The following is a 24,068-nucleotide window of genomic DNA, read 5'->3' on the forward strand; positions in this document are numbered from 1 at the left end:
TTAAATATGTTGAATAAAATATATGTGAGGTCTTATGGATCATTTCTTAATTTTATTTTGTTGTTATGTTATTTTCAAATTTAAAAATAAATGTTAACTTAAATATGTTTAATAAAATATATGTGAGGTCTCGCCACAAAATCAGTCTCATGGTTAGAAATTCAAAAATTGAGTTTATATTATATTTGGGTAGATCACATTACAAGTGTTCATTTGGTCTTTGAATGGCTTCCCTACTATAAGTAAATCTAGAGATGTGAGCATTTAAAGTTTAGGTGTATAGGAACCATGTTTTGAGAAAATCAAAGATAAACTAACCTGTACAAATAATATGACTAGAATTACACAATATGCGAAGAGAACACTGTTTTAGTAAGAAAATTCACTTAAAATGTACACACTTATAAAATATAAGTATCAAGTTATTCAAAAACATTAAAATCAAAATTTTGTAAAAATGTTGACTTTGGCCTGTTTTGGTGTAATATCTCAATATGATTTCACCAACGATGCGTGTCATTTTGTGGTGAGACCTCGCGTATGTAATAATTTATAGGTATGTACTGTGTGTTTACAAAAAATATTCAATATTTATTTAGTTCTAAATTCAACATAAACTTTCTAAAAAACTGAATACTGTTTAGCTATTGTAGCCCAGAAATAAGGTATATCTTTAATGTGGGGTAGGGGGGAGGGAAAAGTTTTTTTGCAATTTTATGTTCTTACTGTAATTTTTCATTTTTTTAAATTACCTGTATTTTTGGCAATTACCAGCCACTTATAAGGTCAGTAATAATCATAAGTAAGATGTTAATGGCAAATAAATAGTCTTATGATGGCATGTATAATGTAGACATAATACTTGTCAAAATTTTGGAGTGCTACTTTCTAAAATCTAATTACAACATTCAATACAGTTCAAGTGTTTGAAGTGAAAGTTTTCATATTACAATGTACAAACATCAAGTCTTCAAAAGTTTTAGCAGACGTATTGTGATGATCACTCTGTTGCAGGATCTGTTCTACTGATTCAAACATCTCTTCAGCCTTACATGAGATTGCAGGAATGCATAAGACATTCTGAGCAATCTTTGCTAGAGTTGGGTATGTGTCTTTGTTCTGGCACCAGTAGTCTAAGGTACTTGTATTGAGACTTACATTGCTTGCATGGATGTAGTTCTTTATCTCTTGTGTTAGAGAGACCGAGGAACTTGATGCTTTGTCAGGTCCTTCTGTCATGAAATCAAAGAGTTTCATTTTTTTTGATGGAGTAGATTCAGATTCTGCCTCCTCCATCTTAATGGTTACTCCATTTGGCAAACAAGAATTTATTTGATTTCCTTTCTCTTCAAGAAGCTGCATGCATTTTATAAGATCATTTTCCTGACACCAGTTACATTTAAAGCGTGGATCAAGTACTGCAGCTAGTAAGTATGTATCGTTAAACTGATAGGAAGCAAACCATGTTATGGTTGATTGGCTTAACTGCTGAACCATCTTTGTCACATGTTGTACTCTTGTCGTCTGTAGGAAGTGTTGCAAGCCCCGAATACATGGGATCACATAACTTACTGAGGCAGTGCTACTCTTAAGAATATAGTCAGTAGCATCCTCAAATGGTTCCAACACTTCAATAATTTCCCGTAAAATTAATCTGTCTTTAGGCGTCAGTGAAATCTGCTGAGAGTACGCCATGATTACTTTTTCTGGCAAACTCAGCAGCCATTTCAGTTTCTTCAGTTGGAAGTGCCATGGAACGACAATATTTTTTCCGATTGTTGGCCTAGATGCCAGAATTTCTTCTGAAATATCTGATGCTTCAATGGCATTAAGAAAAGAGCAAGCTTTACTAAGAACTTCTCTCAATTCGTCAAGTTCCTCCATTCCATCTAGAACACAGTGTTGGAGTGTTTTGGCAAAACAAGGTAATCTCTCAGGAATAACAATAAACTGGTCCGGGTTATAATGAAACACAGAGTTAGCTTCTATATTATTTTCATTTTCTAAAGTATCAATGCTTCCTTCAAATCCTGGCAGTTCCACCTTCAAAGACTTTATCTCATTGAAGGTACTACCTGTAATGACATTCTCCACCTTGTCTGACAGATTAAATTCATACAATGTTTCTTGGTAGAATTGAAGAACCTCTTCATTAGTAAATCTAACCTGTGAACGTTTGCAGGCCAGAAGTGCTGTGTATGCTTTCCAGTCGCTTATAAACTGAATTGTCATTCCCACAAATGAGTATCCTTTGTGGGACCACATGTCAAAGGTGTTACAGATTGAGAGAATATTATTTAGTTTCTGAGTAATATTTAATTGCAATTGTTCTTGCTTGTTTGGAAAGTAGGTTGAAGTCAATTCTAGTTTAGATGGCAGCATACAAGAAGCATTCATAACATTAACAAATTCTTTGAAGCTCTCAGTTTCTAAAACTTTGAATGGCATCAGATTCTCAGCCAATAAGCACACAACAGCATCTGCTAATGTCTTTTCCAACTTTCCTTTACTGCTCTTGTTTATATCATCAGCAGCGGTAATGCCACTTTGTGTAATTTCTGGTTGTCTGCTGCCCCCATTAGCCTGAGGCATTTGGAGATCTTGACTACTACAACTAGAGGTCAGCGGGTTGCTATGGTACATCCTGCGCATATATGGAGGAATGAAATTTGAGACACTACTGGCAGCCTGGTTAGAAGATGCTGGCAAGGTGGCCGTGCTAGCAACTTCAGAAAACATTACTTGTCTGGACACATTAGAAATATTAATTCCACTTGGAATTATATTGTTGCTAATGCCGATATTAGAAGAATCCATCGTCCTGAAAAATGGCATCGCCTCTGCTTGGGACACTGATCCTGAGGAATTTTTCGATAGAATTCTTCTTTCTGCTGTTAGTCCCGGAACCTTAAATTTTGGTCTGTTCTTGTTGATAGGCTGCAGGCTTCGGTTACAAGATGATAGGTAGGCACAATATTGCTCTTTATGTTTTCTCTGAAACAGAATTAAAAAAATATTATCATTGAGGAGGCATTTATTAGAGGGAGGTTTTTTTTAAAAATTTATAGTTATTACTGTATTTATTAAAATAAACGCCCTGGGCCATTTACTGTTGAGAAGGGTTTTTTGAAGGGGAAAATATTTGAGGAAGCCATTTAAGAGAGGTTTTTTTTTTTTTGGTGTAAAATGGTATACTCAAGTAAACATCCCTTCATTCCACTATAAATATGGAACTATGATACAATTGATTTCAAATTATGTTTAAAATAATTTACAATTTACAGGATGTGCTTCAGTGTGACCTAAAAACTATAGATAGGGTTCAAATCCTAAGTCAATAGGAATTTGTGTTAGGAATATAAAACATCTCCACTACCTAAGCCTTGTAATAAGACTTAGTTTATAGACCTGAACCATGAAATTATTTAATGAAAAATGGAATAGAAAGTGTGTGTTAGCCGTTGTATTACTCTTGACAGCCAAGTTTCGATTTATATCGGTTTATTTTTAAAATTTATAGTTATTACTGCATTTATTCAAATAAACGCCCTGGGGCGTTTACTGTTGAGAAGAAGGATTTTGAGGGGGAAAATGTTTAAGGGAGGCATTTATTGGAGTGAGGTATTTTTTTTTTTTGGCGTAAAATGGTACAGTACATATTCAAGTAAACATCCCTTTATTCTGCTATAAATGTGGAACTATGATACATAATTGATTTCAAATTATGTTTAAAAAAAAATTTACAGGATGTGTTTATTCGCTTCAGTGTGACCTTAAAACTTCTACTTTGCAAACAATTTATTTTTGGTTATTAGAATTATTTTTTATTTTCTTAATATACTGTAGTATCTACATATTCTAGATTAAATCCCATATATTTCTGCAATATTATTAGCATTTAAATTGATCCATAATTGGTAAACCTATTGTACTGTTTCTCAATGCTTTTGTTCTCATCGGCATACTAACGTAATTATGTTCACTGCCGTTCAGAACAATTACAAATTATCAGTGACTCACAGCTGTCACAAGTGAAATAAGATCTAATGAGAGTTGTGAAAGTAGAGCTTTTGTGGTTAAAATGCTTGCCTTCTAATCTGGGTTCTGGGTTGAAATCCTAAGTCTATATTAATTTGTGTTAGGAGATAAAACATCTCCACTACCTAAGCCTTGTAATTAAACAGTTTATAAAACATTATTTTTTTTATGTAAGAAGGTCCCTGAATACCAGCTGACCTAGGATAACCTGGAAAGGTCCACCTTTATGGTTAAAAAATATACCTGGGAATGTGCATTTGTTCTTAGTGGGTAAACAAATTTTACAAAATGCAAGATTTGAACTCAGAACCATATAATTTGAAGGCAAAAAATTATTAAGTATTTTGCTGTATAAAGGGGTCATTTAAAATTTCCAACATTTTCACAAGTGTACAAACAGTACGCTAGGGGGGAGGGGGTAGACAAATGTTATACACTTTTACATATGCATGAAAATGTTGATTCAAAATAACATGCAATATTTATTTAAATAATCAATATTTTTGACCAATTGTAATGCAGCCTTGGATATAATTAGACATTTTTATGCAACCAAGTACAGTAGTTTATTTTTGACTATACAAAAAATGGAGAATGGTTTTGCAAAATCAACATTTTTTTATGTACAGTACATTTGCAGAGGGGAGGGAGGCGTACCGAAAAAGAGTACTGTTTGTAGACTTGCGAAAATGTTGATAATTTTGAATACCTCCTAAGCATTTAAAAGTTGATTCTCACTATTAAAAAAAACAAATTCAAAAATATAGGTCTATAGTTTATATCACTGAAGTGCCAAGAAAATTTAAAGAACACTCGCACCATCACTTGTGATGAATAGGGCAACTTGAAAAAGTCACTCACTTTAATTTAGCCTAGTAACTAGTTCCAACTACCTGTACATTTTTTTTAAATTTAAATATTTTAACATTAAAAAAAATTTGAATTTTTGTATAGGATTTTGTATAAGTTTGGGCAAGATGTCTATAACACCTTGAAAATAAACATGTTGTGTTTGCTTAGTATAAGCTAATATGAAATATTTACTTTACAAATAGGCTTATACCATATCAGTAACCACATCGGATGAGTATTTTTATATTGTTAAACTCTATAAACTCTATAAATTGACCAAAATAAAACATTTTTTTTGCATTTCTCACAGCTTTATGGTAAATCCTTGAATAATCCTTTTTTTTTTTGCTGAGCGCCACTCTTGAATAAGTGCAGCAGCGCTTATTTCAGATTATTCTATTTTGAATATGTGCCGCAGTCTTCGAACCAGTGTTCAAATGAATAAATAACACAAAGAAGACACAGGCATCTTTATAAACGTTATTTAAGACGATGTAGGGCCTATGATAGGCCTACTGAACTACGGTAATATGTGATAGGTAACATGGGAACGGGCATGGAAAGCGCCACGCTGATATTTTTTATTAAGTGCCGCGGTCGAATAAAAGCTGCATTGCAGACTCTAAAAGTTTCATAAGTGCTGGGGCGCATATTTGAGGATTTATGGTAATATTATTACTTTTAAGTGTACACACAATTATTAGTTAGAATTAGACAAATTGACTGAAAACATACAGTAGTATAAAAAATGTGTTTCACATCACAACTGAACTGGTGTTGCAGCCGGAACGATCCTACTGTACACCAATAGGACTTGGCCCTAGTCCTAGTTAAGATTGTTAAAAATTAGCGGCTGATGGGGATGGCGGTAGTAGTCTTGGTAACAGGAATATCCGTACAGTAGTAGTAGTAAAGCATTTACGGTAGCAGCACATAGAAAAATTGATTAGATTATCACATCCGCCTGTGTCAACAAATTTGGAAATACAAATAATTTTGAATAATAATAATAATTTTGTTTTGTTTGTTTGTTTGTTTTTTTTTTGTTGCATCAATTATTTTAACTGCATAAAAACAACTTTGCAAAAAACAAATGCTCACAAAATATGAAGGAATTGGCTCCGAATTCGGCAGATTTCAAACTCTTCCAATTGATTAGATCAGACATTGGGATGGCCGTAAAGTTGAATGCAAATCGCATTCTTTAAACTTTATTGTTTACTGTCGCCCAGTGGGCTGATCGGATCATTAATTAACAGCGTGGCGACTCACATGTCCACAGAGACTCTCGCTGCTAAAAATAATTTGTTACATCATGTATTAGAAGTGGGGGGTTTTCCTTGCGATAGGTGTGTTTGGTTGGATTGGCTGTTGTAGGGCAAAAAGTAACCTACAGTACAACATCAAGAAAGTTTAGGAAAAGGCTGGCCTAGCACGAGGTAAAGACCAAAGTCTAGGCGCCTACAGTATGCCTACTAAAATTAACGTGTTTCCTTCCCTTTGATGCTCAAGTAATGTCTGATTTTTTCACCGGAATAATCCTACCCATCCCCCTCCCCCTTCAAAAAAATAAATAAATAAATCTCCCGCCCTCATCAATTTTTTCAATTAAAAAGAGTCATAATCTAATAATTTTTTTTCTATGTGCTTTAAAGTATACCGTGTAATATTTTGTCTTGTGTGAACTGGACTACAAATAGGAAATATGTGGATAGTGATTGGTGAGAGGTCACCGTCCTCAGGGCTTACTGTAGGGTAAAGCACCAAAAGGAGTCTGAGAACCAAAGGCTCTATTTCATGTATTTTAAATGATTTTATTATTAATTATTTTATTATTATTATTAAATATTATTATTATTATTATTAATAATTTATTATTATCATTACATAATATTACTTATGGTTATTTATTCAATTATTATTGTTGTTTTTATTATTAATTTTTTTTATTAGTAATATAATTATAATTATTATTATTATTATTATTATTATTATTATTATTATTATTATTATTATGTAACTAAAACCTACCTTAAGGGGAACTTAGACAATGGAGAAATTAGAGAACAATTAAAAAAACGATGTTAAGGGGAAAATAACACAAAAGATATTCCTCTTAAGTTTGATTTAGAGAAATTATTATTATTATATTTATGATTATTATTACTGTTAAATATTATTCTTTTTTTTTTTACTTAATATTTGTAGTTGATATGCATTATTTTTATAACTAATAATATCTGACTGTTATTTCTTTATTTGAACCCAATACACACATTTTATAACATGTTTCCAATATAGATTGCTATATTATAATGTAATTCAATTACTGATTTGAGTGATTAGTTTTTGTGTATTTTAGCCAAGTAACATAATACCCACATGTCTTATGTACATATGTAATGAGATATACAGTATAGTAAAAAGTTGAAAAAATGTTAACTTTACCTTTAAATGTGTTAGGAGGTTAGATGTGGTCTTGGTAGAAGCAGAAATATAAAGCAAACAGTATTTGCACTGAGCCTTGAAATTACCCATGTTCACTGAAGATCCTTCAGTACTGTAATGCTCAAAGATCTTTGCTTTGTATGGTATACTGTTATTAGCAGTATCAGGCACTCCATCTTTGATAACACTGTCCATGCTGGCTAATGATGTACCCATAGAACTCAAACCCTCCATATTCATGTTGTTAAACATACTGTTTCTTACTAGAAGAGGAACACAAGATAATAAAATACTAAGGGCAGCTACACTTTCTGGGTCATTCCATTCCTACTGCAGGGATGTAATACAAATTACTCCAATTGTAATTGTTAATTAGATCTGCTTACATACAAAATATTGTAAAGAATTGTATTAATATAAAGGTAGGATGTTCCCAGATATGTACATAATAGTTTATAGAACATATTCAGTAAGAAATTGTAAAATTCTTATAAGTAATTGGTAGTAATTGAGAACAAATAACCCAGGAAGAATATTACTCTTGACTCAATTACTGTATGCAGTGCACTGTGGGATAGATAATCTAAGTGTTGATTACATGCATGACTGAACATGAACCACAGCCTTCTTTCAATGCAGCAATTACATGTATTATGGAAGGAAGCCATTACAATTCAGACATTTTCCTGTGTGAATTGTGAGGGTAGCTGGAAATGATTTTTGAGGAGTTCGAGGGTATTTTGACTGATAAATACATTAATTTTGTATTATAAAAAGTGGATATGATCATGTAGTTAATGATTATCTATAATTTGAAACAATTTGTATGAAAATAAAAACAGAAGCTTTTGGAGAATATTAGGCAAATATTACAAACAAAGCATATATTTTCCAGGTTTTTTGAGTGAATGAGGCCTGTTCCCTTCTGTTTTTTTTTAAATTTAATTTTATTTTTCACAACGAGGGCTTTAACATCATACACACATGTAGGTACTCATTGCTTGTGAGGATGCCATAGTTTTTCGGGTATAAGCCCACCTTGTATACTACAGTAAGCCTGTGACTCTTCTTTGTTTAATTTTAAAATGAAAGAAAAAGTTCATGTCCCCCCGGGCAAAGCCCCTGGGTATAATTTGAATGAGCAGCTGACTTCTACTTATACTTTCAGGCAAATATTTGCTTGAATCGGGCATGCAGTGTTAAAAAATGGCTATTAAATTCTTTTGTGTGAAAAAAAGGTTCCCAAGTCCCCTTCTCCACTCAGTTTACTTCTATATTCCAAAGGGAATAGTAATTATATCTGAGCACTATGGTAATCTGAATTTCTGCAAGAGTTTGTGGGTGTTTTTTCTTGGTGATTTTTTAATTTTTTTATTTTAAGGTGGCCCAAAAAAGAATGTGGTATGGGGACATATATTCATCATGGAGAAAATATATTGGAGATGATATGTTATCTCCGTGTTTAAAGTACATAAGGCGAGACTTTTTTATACCTTGTTTAGCGAACCCGCCGACTGCAAATATTGATGATTTCGAATAAAAATAAAATTGTATTTTTGGCCAGTTAGCACACCCGCTGCCAGGAAAAGTGGACATTTCTGGAAAAAAAAGTTTTTCTTTATTTTTATTACGCCCTCCGCTGCCTTGAAATCTCCAAAGATAAGATATAGTTCTTCCTATAAATTTGAAGCATATAACCATCCTATTTTACATTCGCCAATAAAATTTTATTTTTATTTTCTCCGTCTGGATGTTGGCAAAACCGTTTGCTAAATAAGAAAACAAAATTTTTTTTTTATCCACCAATGAGTATCCGAAACAATGAATAAAAAATGTATCGCCTTAATTTTGCTTAATACCTTGTAATTCCTGTCACTGAAAAAGCTATGAATCATATATGACCTATAACCTCCTCTTTTCCCTGGAGATTGTTGATCTAGTCATAACAGTCAGAAATATTCACTGAGCCAGGTAATAATCGTCTGCAGATAAACACTCATTCTACTGAGAAGTTTAAATATATTGGCCTAATTAATCAGAGAACACAAAACCAATATATATATATATATATATAAAATCAAAAGCAACACGGTTTTAATCTGCCTCAGTAGAAATTTATTTGATACCAAATTTGATATCAAATCCTCTGTGTATTCCTCCTTGAATATGAAAATGGGCTGATTTTTTGGGGTGGGCTAATACACAGGGAATCCTCTGTTCATGAAAACAATTGTACTGGCCAATTAACATTCCATTCCCAATTCAAAGCCAATCTTTTATTTTTTTTAAAACTGAAAGTCAGCTTAGAAAATCGTATCCCTGCGCTTTTTGCCATGGAAATTGCTGGTATATGAAATTGGATGTAAAGTAGGGGTGGACTTTTATACCAGAGGAACTGTGGTAATTAATATATGTAGGTCATGTGATAAATATTATTGTGAATATTAATCTATTTGATAATCACAGATATTGCTTATAATAATATATAATTAGAATTTATGCACACTTCAGCTCTGCACAACTGCTCTCTAAATTCACTATTTAAAAAATAAAAATTGCACGATACCAAAAAAAAAAAAAAAATTAGCTTGCTCATTCTGAAGACACAAATCAACTTGAACACAGAAATTAGTATTTATAAATGTTTACTCTTAATTGTACAGCAAAAAATGATAGAAACACTTTCAGTCACTGGAAGTGTTTTATTTGTTTTATCATTATCCTGTATAAAAATCAAGGTACACATTTTAAAAATTCAATCACTTCTTTGGTTGCTACAAAATGAGTAAGTTAATTTCAAGATTAGTTTTATGATTTTTATTTGTCATATTCAGGGTACAATACATAATTTCACACAGTTTAAAATTTGTTGTATTAGGACTATTCCCTTTGTTGTGTTTTCTTCTATTTTTGATACATACAGTATAGTACCATAAAGGTTTACTATAATGCCTCCATGCATAATAAAGCTTTGGCCTTTAATTTATTTGTTGTTAATTTTACAGTAGTTTAAGTCAAGTAAAAATGACCTTGAAATTTAAAATATCCATAAATCGTTTATAATTACACCATCAATTATATTACACTATAATTTACACCATCAAAATTATCAATTTTCGAATTTACTGTTTTAATATATCATTTTGATAAAGTCATATATTTTTTATGACAGTGATCCTGTATATTATTTATATATAATATTGTAATTATAATAATTGTATATAATATAAATATTCAAATAATTTGTTTGGTAATTGACAAAAAGCTTGTTTGATTTCATTGTTAATTATTTATATTGCATTTCTCTATACATATTGTAATTCCTTGTCCTTTTTGTCTCATGGGGTCATATAATTAGCGTCAACTACCGTCAACATGAAGCTATTTTTATCGTCATCAACCAGCAACATAGGCTAATTATTACACAGTAAGCTGACAGGTTTTTTGATACATATTAGTATGACTAATTAATTTTTCTGTAAAATTTGATTTTCATTTTTTAACACACATTAAAAAATCAAAGTTATCGAAAGGCATAATTACAATACGAGACAAAGGAGAATGAACTTTGTAAAACCTAAAATAACCAGTAAGACATGTTACAGCATACAAATCTTCACCGAGTTTATATATATTTTTTTAAAAAGAGTAAAATTATAATTATCAATAAAATCTGAAATGACAAACAATCAGTAAACATTTTGAACATATAAATATACTTTAAACATGAACATATTTTTTTGTGAAATTTTATACCTACCGCTGTTTACCTGCTTTTTAACTTTCACTTTTACGTCTTTTAAGGTTTAACTAGAGTTTGTATTTTTTTTATTAGTTTTACTTAATGATAAGTAATTTTAAAGGTTTTTAACAAATTTTAATGTTTGTTTTTTACCTGTTTTTTATTTGCATTCACTTTTTTATTTAAGGGACCCCAACGGAAATAAACTGATTCGGTTTGTTTGGTTATCCTGAGCTGTAAATGTTTTACTAAATTATCTTTTTATTGTTCATTGTTTTGCTATTTGTAATGTATTGAAATATGCTCAAATAAATTTGAATTGAATTGAATAATACACTAAGATACATGGTTTTATTTGAACACTTTATTAATTATTACATCATAAATTGATGAATAAAAACACTAAACACATGGTTTTATTTGTAGACCTGGGTATCATCATTCATTCACAACATACATTTGTTGAGTCTTACGTACGTATTAGGCAAAGGTTACCACACATTTAACCTTGATTTTACAAATCCCTGGATTTGCATACGCCCTCCGGTCCCTTACTGTACATAAAATTTAGGTTCTACAGCACTAAGTACCCTCACCAAAAATTATTTCAAATTCCAGATGGGAAGTTAATAATTAATTTTATTAGGCATAAAATGTTAATAGTTTGAATTTACAATATTAATGAATATTCTGAACCAGTGTGATATGCTTATTGAGTTTTAGTTATTTTTTTTTATGTGTTTTTTTTTATATAGCTTTAAATTTTGTAATAAATTTTTTATCTAATTGCAATCAATAAATGAAGTGGCCTTAGGCTGTTTCTCTGGGTCCTACTAAATATAACACGGCCAATGCTTTTATTTTACGTGTACTTTATTCCTTTAGGCACACATGGCCAAGGATTACCAATAGCGAATTAATAACTGTCTTATTAGATAGGTGGCAATCCCTTCATATGACAAACATATACATGATGATGCTCTACAAATACTAAAGCCGGTCTCTCACTGCCGACCGTCGTACGACGAATCCAACTCTGCATCCTGTGAGCGCCAAATGATGCAACGCTGTCTGCTGTCGGTTATACTCTGAACAAATCGTCATTAAAAACGATCTATTGTGTGAACGTTATTGGGGTTTCCTCGAAATCCCATCTGCCAACGACCGTCGTGCCTACTGAGTGCCCGGCTTAAAGGCCTGTTTATACTTCAACGATAACGATAAAAAAGCTAAAAAGCGATTGTTCATATAGAAATACCAAAAAAAAAATTGAAGTTTTTACATTAGGACGATTCAATAATGATTTATCGTGTATATAATAACAAAATATTATAACAAATCAAATCATATGATGTCATAATCATGGAAAAACGATAAAATCGTTGCTACTACTACGATTTTAATGTTTTTCCGTGGTTATGACGTCATCTGATTTGATTTGTCAAAATGGTTGTTATTGCATAACTGATAAATCGTTATTGAATCGTTCTAGTGTAAAAACTTCTCTTATTTCTTTTATTTTCTATATGAACAATTGCTTTTTAGCTTTTTATCGTTACCGTTATCGTTGAAGTATAAACAGGCCTTAAGTCTCATTGTGCGGCTTATGGAGTTGAGTTGTTTTTGCCATGAGAAAAGAAATCCTGGAATCTGACAGGATTTGAACCCAGGGCCCTGGGATTGGAAGGCAAACATCTTAACAACAAAGCTATTCAACCCATTCCAGTAATTTTAACCATAAAACAATGTATACAATTATTGCTATAAAACTTTACCTATAAAAGTTAAGCTACTCTTGTGTTACAGTATTCCACATCCTTCCCTGTGGTTTCGTGAGGTAGTAGGACCAGCTACTCCTTGTCTTCGCACAAACCACTATTTACATATTGATTGTAATAACAATGAATAGTTTATATAATTATTACTAGAAATTGCAAATTTCAAGTGAAGTACTGTAAAGTACAACTGCATATAAATGTTCTTCGAACAAAATTATTTATGGGAGTCAAGTGAAAATAATGAATAATAAAAATATAACAAATAATATGAGACACGACCCATTGTCTATATTAGAACACTGACGAGCTGACGTCAACAACAAGCGTCGCCTAAATGTAATATTTAGCACGCTGAAATAGGCTAGTAAATAAGTTTAACTGGGTTCGTAAATAATATTGGCCTCAAAATATTGTGGCTGAGACATGGGCCGATTAAACGTAGAAATAGGAAACCTAGAAATATAGTAAAAACACTGAATAGTAATACTCGAGCGTCGCCACATGTGGACGTTGGTACGTGTAGGTTATTCTACAAATGTTGCCTAAAGTAATTGATTTTACCTGGCAGACGAAAGAAGGAAACTCCGCTTTTCAGTCGTCTTAGGCCCTTGTTTTTTGACAAACAATGACCTTTCAGAGGTCAAATTGCTGTCAAGAATATGAATTGGCTGCTTCGCAGCAATTATTATTATTTAAACTTTACTACACAATTTAAAAAATTAGAAATATATATATTTGATCAGTAGATTTAGTTAAATTTATATGTCACTGGTTTCATCATAGTCTAAAAAAATAGTAATTTACTCTGAGGTAAACTGTAGGGATATTCTAAGCTAGTACTGTATGTCTGTTAATCTTCACATTATTAAACTTTCTTTGTTTTCCAGGATATGATAGTGATGTTCAGCGAGAGAAAGACATGGACTATAGTGCGAAAACATACAACAATCCAATCCGAGAAACCATGGGGGTTAAGCCCCATCTACAAGAATCTATTGAACAAGAGAGGTATGAAATATTTACGTCTGTACGTCAGTACCACCATGTGATCACTCCTTCGTTACTGAGCAACGACCTTTCAACTGTTGTATTCCTTCAAGTACAAATACATGTATAATAACAAGCCTGTAGTGTGGTGGGGGGGGGTTAAGGGGGTTACGACGAACCGCCCAAAAACTGGAGAAGGTCCTCATTTACAAACGAAAGATAGATATTCGTCTATAGATATATCTACAATGTTATCCAGAGTATCGGAGATCATACAAGCCAAAAGGTACTCTTCCTACTGAAACGAAGCTCCCACAAATTAAGTCATGCTACAGGCCTGAATAATAATAATAAATATATTCATATATAGCGCATATCACTATGGAACATATTCCACAACTGCCGCTGCTGTGTCAGCGCATAATTGACACATTGCCTACCAGGTAGCCACTTATACCCCGGGGTGGAGAGAGACAATGTGGATAAAGTGTCTTGCCTAAGGAAACAAGCCAATGGACAGCGGCGTAGCATTCAAACTCCCGACATCAATGTTGAGAAACCAAATCACTACTGCATGTGTCAACCAGGCCAATAATAATACCGATAGTATAAGCCAAAAATAAAATTCTTGTGTTGGCCACGTTTTAAAAAAATTCCAAAAATGGGCAGGTCGTTAGGACAAGTTTATTTTTTTTACCCAATAATGTGTTTATGCCTAAAAAGTAGAAAATACTCTATATACAACAAAGACTACTTCTAAATCTATATTGAAGAGCAAAACGATCGCATAACACTGTCGCATCACCTACTGCCGCAAGATAGTCCCATTCTAGCCTTTTTAGCTCATTCAAAAAATAGTTTTTGCTGTAATAAAAAAACAAAAACAAAAAAAAAACAAAAAAAAAAAATCTAAAAGGCTGACATTCAATTTCAAACATGTACCATGGGATTAATTTCCCAATGGAGTAGCTTAATCCAGGGGGATGGTGCATTGATGGAAATAAAAAAAAAATACATAAATTACAAATTGATTTTGTTCAAATCTGACAGTATCTTGTCCAAGTGAATATAATATAATGTAAAATGTGGGAGAATAGCTGCATTACATTTGTCAGTGGTATACCACCTATAGTGGCCGATATTAATCAGTATTTTTGTCCAACCATGGGCCCAAAACCTGCCGAGTGGGTACCTTAATGAGCAGAATGGGGAGTGATAAGGCTGTGTCCCGTACATGACTGAGCCCTGGGCAGCCCCTACTCCCAAGATAGTAGGGCCTAAAAGCACTGGCCTCGGGTCTCTTTATTATGCCACTTAAATTAGTCCCCTCAAATCTTTATTCTACTTTCACCATAAAATCTTCACTTACTCATCAAAGCTTTTATGTGTCAAATAAGTAAATCTCCCATTGTTTTAGTCTCATGATTTCATTGCCTAATTTGTACATTTAGGCTTGTTATTAGCTTTTCATTGATTACCAATTAACAGATGCGTAATTAATAATGCTCCTATGTTTTTTTACACTCTTTTACATTGACTAGTATTTTAATATTTAGTAGCATAACCGATTTTTTAAAAATAATTTAGTTATTCATTTTAAATGAGCAATTGTTTTCATTAAATTTTACGTGGTTTAAAATTTTATGACAGATGGTAAAATTTCTATTATTAATAGCTAAGTCTATATTATAATTTGTTTTACCAGGCCATCAGTAAGTAGGGGATCTTCCAGCAAACCTCCAAAGGTGAAGAAGAATGAAACTGATACGGGCAAGAGGAAGCGCCCTTCAAAGGTCAAGGTAAGAACTTGCACGAAAGTTTGGTTTTGGCCCTTCATTTACCAGATATTAATATTATTAACAATTTGTTAATTATATTTTGCAAAACAATGCGGAAGGTGGTTTTGATGAAGTGGTTGCCATTGAGTTCAAACCACCTACTGACTGTTCTCAGATACCCCAGCTTGCATTGTTCGACTAAAATAGACTTCGTTGACAACGAAATTTAACGTAAACCAGAGTGCGTTAATTAGTGTTAAGTTATTCATGTGACCAAAACAAACATGGCCGATTGGTCATTTATTATTATATATCATATAAATATAAAAAATATAATATGATTGTACATGTTTTTTGTCAATTTCAAATACGATAATATTTAGTGATTGTTTATTGCTCTTTACAGGACCTTACTTTGGAATATATTTACGGTTACCGTGGATTTGATTGCCGTAACAACCTTCATTATTTAAATGACGGTGCAGATATTATTTACCATGCTGCAGGAGCTGGGATAGTCCAAAATTTGGAAGCTGGTAAGTGTGACTTAGAGGGCTGATATAATTATAAATTGTCTGTACTCTTCTACACTTTGAAGTGGAAATCTTGCTTGGAAGAGGTTAACGGTGATCAAGATATGAATACAATACAGGTAGCATAATGAATATTTATGATTATGTTACAATGCAAACATATTTTTCCTTTCAGGAACTCAAAGCTTCTATCTGGAACACACAGATGACATTATTTCCTTGACCATCAACCAACATCCAAAATGTAAGAATCTAGTGGCTACTGGACAGATTGGTGACATACCCTCAATCCATGTATGGGATGCGACAACTAAGAAAACCATCTCCATCCTCCGTGGCTTTCACACGAAAGGCGTGTGCTCGCTGAATTTCAGTGCAACAGGGAAACTCCTGATATCAGTTGGAATTGATGAGGATCATTCAATAGCTATCTGGAGATGGCAGGATGGTAGGTTCTGGGAATTATCCAGTTCATCATGAATTGAGAAGTCTTGGGAAATTTGATACTTGTATTTTGACTAAATTAAAGTATCTGAATTGGTAGGCTGGTACCCTGGGGACAGGCAATTAACAGCCACAGTGCAGCGTCATCCTGGTGATGAATTGTGTAATACACTTCTGGAGACAATTCCTTGATCTTTTCTGGAAGTGTACTGTTAACAAGTACATGAGAATGGTTCGCGATTAAGATAATGAGCAAGGTAATTGCCACTCACATAATCCATATGGTGCAAAAATACTTTTTTATCTTAAAGGTGGTGTTGGTTCCTCTGCATTACTCTTTTTCAAGAAGGTTTATATTATGTCATATCATATCATTTATTTTGCCTTAATAACAAAAAATACAATACAGAAACACAAGTGGTAAATCTGCGAGGCAAGATTGCCAAAATGTTATGAAATAAATAACAGTCAAGGTGACTCTCCGCACAGAAAAACTAGACAACAAAGAGGATTACATAGCCAAGTATATATAAGGATTCAATTAATATTTTCATTTTAAAAATCACATTAATATTAATAAAAAGGAATTTCATTAGGTATTTAAAATATATTTAGAATTTATTTTTTATTTCATTCGCATCCAACTGTGAGTAACACACCAATTACCGGATGGACAATGCTTTATACACCAAGCCACTATATGAGGCTTCAGGAGTGTAGTTGATTTTACTCATGAGAAAAAGAATTGAACCCAGGACCCCGGGATTAAGGCCTGGTTACACTATGATGAACGATCAACGATGAAAAACTAAAAAGTAATTGTTCATATAGAAAATAAAGGAAATAAGAGAAGTTTTCACACTAGCAGGATTTGATAACAATTTATCGTGTGTACAATAAAAAAAAATAAGTTTACAAATCATATCAAATGACCTCATATTCATGGGAAAATTATAATATTGTTTTTACTACTACGATGTTATCGTTTTTCCATGATTATGACATTGGGTTGGATTTGTTAAAATATTTTGGTATCGTATATACGATAAATCATTATTGTATCATGCTAGTGTGGAAACTTCTCATATTTCTTTTATTTTCTATAGGAACAATTGTTTTTAGCTTTGTATCATTGATCGCTATCGTCATAGTGTAAACAGGCCTCTAGAAGACAAGTATCTGATAACCAAAAGCTATTATACTCCACTCTTACTTCATCATTCTTAGCTTTAAAATTGTTTGCATACAATACAGATTGTTCTAATTTCATTATCTTGTTTTATAAAATTATTATTTTAATTGAACTGATTGTTGTTTTCTAGGATCTAAAGTGGCAAGTTCCCCAGGGCATTCGAAAAGGATCTTCCTAGCTGAATTCCGTCCAGACTCTGACACCCAATTTGTGAGCATTGGAGTGAAACATGTCAAATTCTGGACTTTGGCTGGAGGTCAGCTGATCTGTAAGCGAGGATTGATGAATAGTGCGGGGAAGAACACTCAGGGCGTTCGGATGCAGACTATGCTATCAATTGCATTTGGAGCTGTATGTTATTGGTTTATATTGTTTTTGCCTTAAATGTTTGTTATTACCAGCCTGCCAATAACCTAAACTAGTGTCTACTGTCTATATAAACACAAAAATGAAGATTATGTTTACTGAATGACAATAACAAATTTAAATAGGCACTCAATAAAGAGCACACCTTCACCAGACCATTTTATTAATGTGATTTTTCAACTATTCATGATTGACCTTTTACCTTTTCACCCCAAAATCTAATCATCTCTTCTTTGTTTTTGCATACTCCTACTGAAATAACAGAGAGACAGTGGGGAGATGAAAATGTAACTGTAAATAGTGAAAGCTGGTATGCTTCTCAATTTTCAACCTTACATGGGTCATCATCAGAAATGAAAAAAAAAAACAAAAAAAAACATAAGAGACAATAAAGTAGCAAACAAATTATTATACTATTCATAGTTTATCATCACCTTAATTACAATTTTCATTGTTGTACCTGAATAATAAGTGTTAAAATTAATGAAAAAAAAATTGAAAAGAATAAATAATTAAAGTAATTTTATAAGTATTCATAAGTATTTTATGCTTTGTAATTCATTTTATTTACTTTTATAATTTATAAATGTCATTGTGAAAAAAAGATGATGTTTTTCTATTTGTTTAAATACATTTTGTTAGCCATGTGGTGCTCCATAGAGAACTAACTCTGTGTGGATATGAGCAATCCCATCTGCAGTCAGCCACATTTATTTTGATTATATTTGAACTGGTAAATAATTATGATATGATGCAGTATTAAAATAACTTGTATCCAAATTTATTTTATTTTTATAGAATGATCAGACATTCACTGGTTCAATGAGTGGTGATATTTATGTTTGGAAGGGTAATTTGCTAAACAGAGTTGTTGAGAAGGCCCATCAGGATGCAGTGTTCTCTTTATACACTACCCTCAAGGATGGTCTCATTGTATCAGGTGGCAAAGAAAAACCGTAAGTACATTATCTTATTGCGTTCAACATAAGAAATGAAGAAATAGAGAGAATAGGGAGAAGTGCAGAAATCCTAATCAAGGCTGTCTGAGCGGCAAGGGGTTGTTCAGACAGTACAGTATATACCAATATTGGGGATAATTTTACTTTGTTCGTAGCTGCCAAGCTTTAATAAAACTCCATGTAAAGTCTTTTGACTCAGTCAACTGTTCAGGTCTGATATAAAAACAAACATATGTAACAAGCATTTACCACAGTGTGAAATTTGCGTGCAAGCTTTCCCGCATTAAATAATTTTGTTTAGCACTTCATAACAAATAAACTACCACATAATATTCTTAATAATGGCCTGATTTTACATCTAGATATAGCTATGGAATAGCAGTTATTTGAATGATTGATAGTGCAACAGGGCAGCCAATAGCAGGCTATTATGTTAATAATTATAAAATGATAATAATATATTAATAATATTTAAGTTCAATTCCGCTTTCTTGATGTTTTTCATAATAGCGTAATTCTGACAGGGAGGGCTTTTTCTTTGTACAGTAAATCACAAAAATCAGGTTCCAAAACAACAATTCAAAATAAAAAATTCTAGACAGCGGATAAACATAACAGTAATTTTTAATTTTGAATAAATGTTTCAGTTAAAACATTAACCATCATCACTTCAACTAACACAAAAGAAAAAATAAACAGAAAATACTGTTCTCAACATATTTAACTAGTAAGATTAATGCATATGCATGATGCAGTCTTTGTATTTTTGTGGTGTGTTTATGGTGAATGGTGGAAATTTGTGATTATGGTTATTTAAATTAGATGGATAATGTTGGGATGACTTCCTAAGTCAAGTCTCTGCTACTTACAAAGAGAAGAACTGTGCTTGGTGGTCAGAATTGCGCTATTATTTAAAAAAAATATGATGCCAGAAACTATTTGTACTTCAACTTTTGACAGAACTGTAAAAAGTTTCGGAGTTTGCATTTATATTAATAATAATATTAAGAATACGATACTAAAATATTTAATAATAATTGATATAACGGTAGACCCTTTTTGCCTTATTTTTATTATATTTGTAATTAAATTTGAAACATTCAAAACACTTATTCTTTTTTTTTTGTGAAATGTGTATTGTCCCCATCTTCTTTAAAAGTGATTTAATAATTTTCAATATTTTCTACTTTTGATAGCAGTAAAGACATAATTATAAATATTACGAATAAACTTTTTCGTTGTATAGTAAAATAATTAATGATAATTGATATAGCGGTAGACTATTTTTCTGCCTAATTGTTATTATTTTTGTAATTAGATTTTACACTCTAAATACTTATCATTTTCAATGTGAAATATTGTAAAATACTAATAGGAGTAAAGAAGGTGGTCCTGTCAAGATCTGGGACCAAGAAATGAAGAGATGTCGAGCATTCCAACTTGATTCTGGCAATAAAATTGATGTTGTCAAGTCTGTCTGCCGTACAAAGGTAAGGGGGTAGGGGTAAGCTATTGATCATTCATTTTCCATAAATATATTTTTAAAAACTGTTTGGGTTGAACTTTAGAATATAATTTAATATATGAATGAATAAATTAAATCCTTATTAGAAGATGCATAATTCTGTTCATATAATTGAAATTGTTTGGGATAGGATTATATATGAGAGACAGATCAGTATAGTTCATTTTTTGCTGATTTACAGTCAATGAAAATCCTTAAATATTTAACCATCAGCAAGTTTTGGCAATTCAATTGGCTGAGCGGTTAAGGCAGAAGTCTCTCTTCTTGGTTCAGTGTGCATTCTTCATTAGCTATTATTATGGGTGTATGAGAAAATGACAGAGTGGCTAGATTTTGTGCATTTATTAGTTAAGCAACCCTGTTAGTATGGATACATTTAACCTCGTCCTATAAAAATTAGTTATAGGATCTGTGATTTAACAATATGCATTGTTTAATGTTATTTAATAGAGAGGTTTCACACGCATACAAATACATGTACACATACATATAGCTATCTGTAATGGTTTGTAGCCATGCTGTGCTTTTTGCAAGGACAGCAAAATTTAAGCGAAAAAAAAAAACAAGCAGATTTAATTTGATTTTGCTTGCTTGCTGGAGTGTGGGAGGCCGTCAAGATTTTCGGGAGACTCCCGCTACTTACGGGAGACTTGGGACCTCTGAAAGTAATTTCAATTTGCTGAGTGTTTATCTTTTTTTGTTTAACAGGGCAAAATACTTGTTGGTACCAAGGACTGCGAGATCATTGAAGTCACGGAGAAGACATCAAGCACCAAGAAACTTCTACAAGGTCACGGAGAAGGTGAAATGTGGGGCTTAAGTACTCACCCTTCTAAGTCAATGTTCGCATCTGCAAGTGATGATAAAACAATTCGAATTTGGGACATTCAAAACAAGGTGGGAGATTATCATTTTCAGAATCTGTTCTGTGAATCAATTCATCATTAAATCAGTCAGCCTTTAGCACTTTTGTCATAGATAAAAGTTTTTTTTACATAGTTGATAGTTGATTGGCATATGTTTATTTTTTTTTTTAAATCTATATTTTAGTTTTTAACTTTAAACCACTTTTTATATAGTAATAATTTATCATTTTTTTAGGGAAACAATGATAATACTTGTGCACCAGTAAGTATCATTATAAATGCATTTTAACCTTGAAAAATTCAATAAGCTTTTATCTGCTTCATTAATTAGGTTATTAATTAATAAATTATAAATTTATTGGAGAATATATTTTGGAGCTAATCTAGCTCCAGTTTAGCAATATATTCCTGTTTAAATACAAAATTTTGTTCTGTCTCATGCTTTTATGTTACTACATGTGTTTCCCATAATATGTAGCAGCATTTTGATATCATGGGTATACAAATTGTATGAATTTAAAAAAAATACTATTTGCCCTAAATTCAAATTGTTGCAGTAATATTGCAGTGGCAACATTCTTGGAGCTGAATAACTTGGTGGTTCGGGTGCTTGCCTTCAAATCCCAAAGTTCTGGGTTCAATTCCTGTCAATGTTGCAAGATTTGTTCTCATGACGAAAACAATTCCACTCCCTAAATCTCATATTGAGATTTAGTTTGTGTAAAGCATCGTGTGTGTATGTTTGTCTTGTGAAAGGGATTGTCACCTACAAGTAGGACATTGTTATTTTCACTATTGATAATCCTTGGTGCATGTGTTGTGTGCCTAAATAAATAAATAAAATAAAATAAAAGAAATAAATGAAGATTAAAAAAACATATAATGGATATATTGTTCCTTATCTTTCTCTAAACTCCTATGTTAAATAAAATAATTTCATTTGGCTTCTGATATATTATTTTCTTTGATACTAAATCTTAGTAAAGTGGCTAAGTATCACAGAAAATTTACATGATCTTATGTCAAAAGTTATTCAATAAGTTGAATTATCAGACCTAAATTAAATATAGGTTCCCAGCAGGTGCATGTGTCTAACTGCTTGACATCTGATTTTTGTTGGCTACTTTTAACTCATCCATGCTTTCTGTGTTGGCAATTCACTAGAATTAACTGTACAAGTATCTCAGATTGTTGTGACTTTTTAGTGAAACTTCTTGGGCAGTTCTTAACTAGCAGCTTTCTGTTTTGTCAATAGGACAGGTCTTGTCCAGCATGGCATCATATTCATAGACTTGCTTTTTAATTTTTGTCTTTAGCTCATGACCCATCCCATCATTCCTCCACCAGATTTACTCTTACAAGGTCAACTGCCAGACTGCGGGGGTAGTAGACACAAAACCGATACTAGCCAGGCTTCAACTGGGGCCTTTAGCAAAATGAAGCAGGAACATTACCTGTTGGTCAAATGCTCAGCTACTTTGTTATTCATGCACAATACATTCTGTTAATTACTTATTCAGAAAGCATTTTGTATTGTTAAATAAGATGTGTTTGGTAATTTTGCTCAGTTACAGCTTTTGTACATTACCATCAGTGTGAACATTTATTTTGCTAGTGCTCTAGCCCCTTTCCCCCCAGTTTTTAAATAATCGAAAATCTGTATCTTATTAATTGTTGTTTTTTTCATGAAACACCCTTTTGTGTCTTAAAAAAATCAAAACTTTTTTTCCCTCCCGAGTTTGGCTTTAACTGCAGAGCATCAGTAAAATTTATTGTAGAGATTTATAAAAAATATTGTTTATAGTATTTAGCATTTTATCTTAATAATTGAACTTTATTTTGAGATTGGGGCCTGAGTCTTGTACATTTCATTTTTGTCCATCGGCAATGCACTTTATCCACATTTGGGAGCTTTTGAATTGTGACGACATAACCCTAGAACGAACTTACTCATCTGTGACCATCCTGTCTTCTCTGCACAACATAGATTTGGACTTCATCCTGGAATCCAGACGACAATGTGAACTCCACTTTGTCGTCCTACTGTCATCATGTAATCAAAAACCCTCTTTAGTTTGTCTCTCTCCTCATCTGGAAATATAAGTAGGTTCTTCATAGCACAGCTAGCTGGTTATGTAATGTAATGTAGTCAGATTCGCATGGGGCTAACTGATAAGTTTGATAAAAGATAGTATAAAACAAACTGAAAAATAGTGATACAAGGTGAAGTCATTCAATATTTCAATTTTTTTTTTCATCTTTAGGAAGTCCTTATGTAGTTCAGCTACATGAAGTGCTAAATGCTGAAATATCAAAACACTTGAACAGTAGTAGCTCATATAGTAACTTCCATTAGTATCACTTGCTATCTGAACTACCTGGTAAACTGTTGACAGCTCTTCTTGTCTGCCAAGAACAGTGTGTGAACCAGTACTTTGTGGTAACCTGTACTTGTCTTAAAAGATGTACTGGGTTTTGTAGTGCACTTGAGCCAATTGTGTACACTCTTTAAGATCAAAAAAATGAAAATTGATAAAATTACAAGTTGTAAACTTGAACT

The 24,068-nt window shown here is 32.3% G+C and overlaps 2 protein-coding genes across 2 annotated transcripts in view; one reads left to right on the plus strand and one right to left on the minus strand.

Moving 5' to 3' along the window:
- LOC117121427 (echinoderm microtubule-associated protein-like 6) overlaps positions 1-24,068 on the plus strand; it is a 59,105-nt gene that overhangs the window by 27,674 nt on the left and 7,363 nt on the right. Inside the window, exons 22-29 of the mRNA XM_033266638.1 lie at positions 13,746-13,866; positions 15,551-15,644; positions 16,030-16,159; positions 16,332-16,604; positions 17,923-18,143; positions 18,957-19,114; positions 20,493-20,607; positions 21,351-21,539. Coding sequence (XP_033122529.1) covers positions 13,746-13,866; positions 15,551-15,644; positions 16,030-16,159; positions 16,332-16,604; positions 17,923-18,143; positions 18,957-19,114; positions 20,493-20,607; positions 21,351-21,539 — 1,301 coding nt within the window. The remainder of the gene's footprint in view (positions 1-13,745; positions 13,867-15,550; positions 15,645-16,029; positions 16,160-16,331; positions 16,605-17,922; positions 18,144-18,956; positions 19,115-20,492; positions 20,608-21,350; positions 21,540-24,068) is intronic.
- LOC117121436 lies at positions 476-23,477 on the minus strand. Its single transcript, XM_033266648.1, has 3 exons — positions 23,459-23,477; positions 7,339-7,601; positions 476-2,994 (listed from the first exon to the last, which is right to left on the minus strand). Exons 1-3 carry the CDS (start codon positions 23,460-23,462, stop codon positions 919-921), a joined length of 2,343 nt encoding a protein of 780 aa, XP_033122539.1. The 5' UTR covers positions 23,463-23,477; the 3' UTR covers positions 476-918.

Source organism: Anneissia japonica, unplaced genomic scaffold (genome assembly GCF_011630105.1).
Source record: "Anneissia japonica isolate Jap-2015-1 unplaced genomic scaffold, ASM1163010v1 scaffold288261_len294488_cov152, whole genome shotgun sequence".
Classification (NCBI taxonomy): Eukaryota; Metazoa; Echinodermata; class Crinoidea; order Comatulida; family Comatulidae; genus Anneissia; species Anneissia japonica.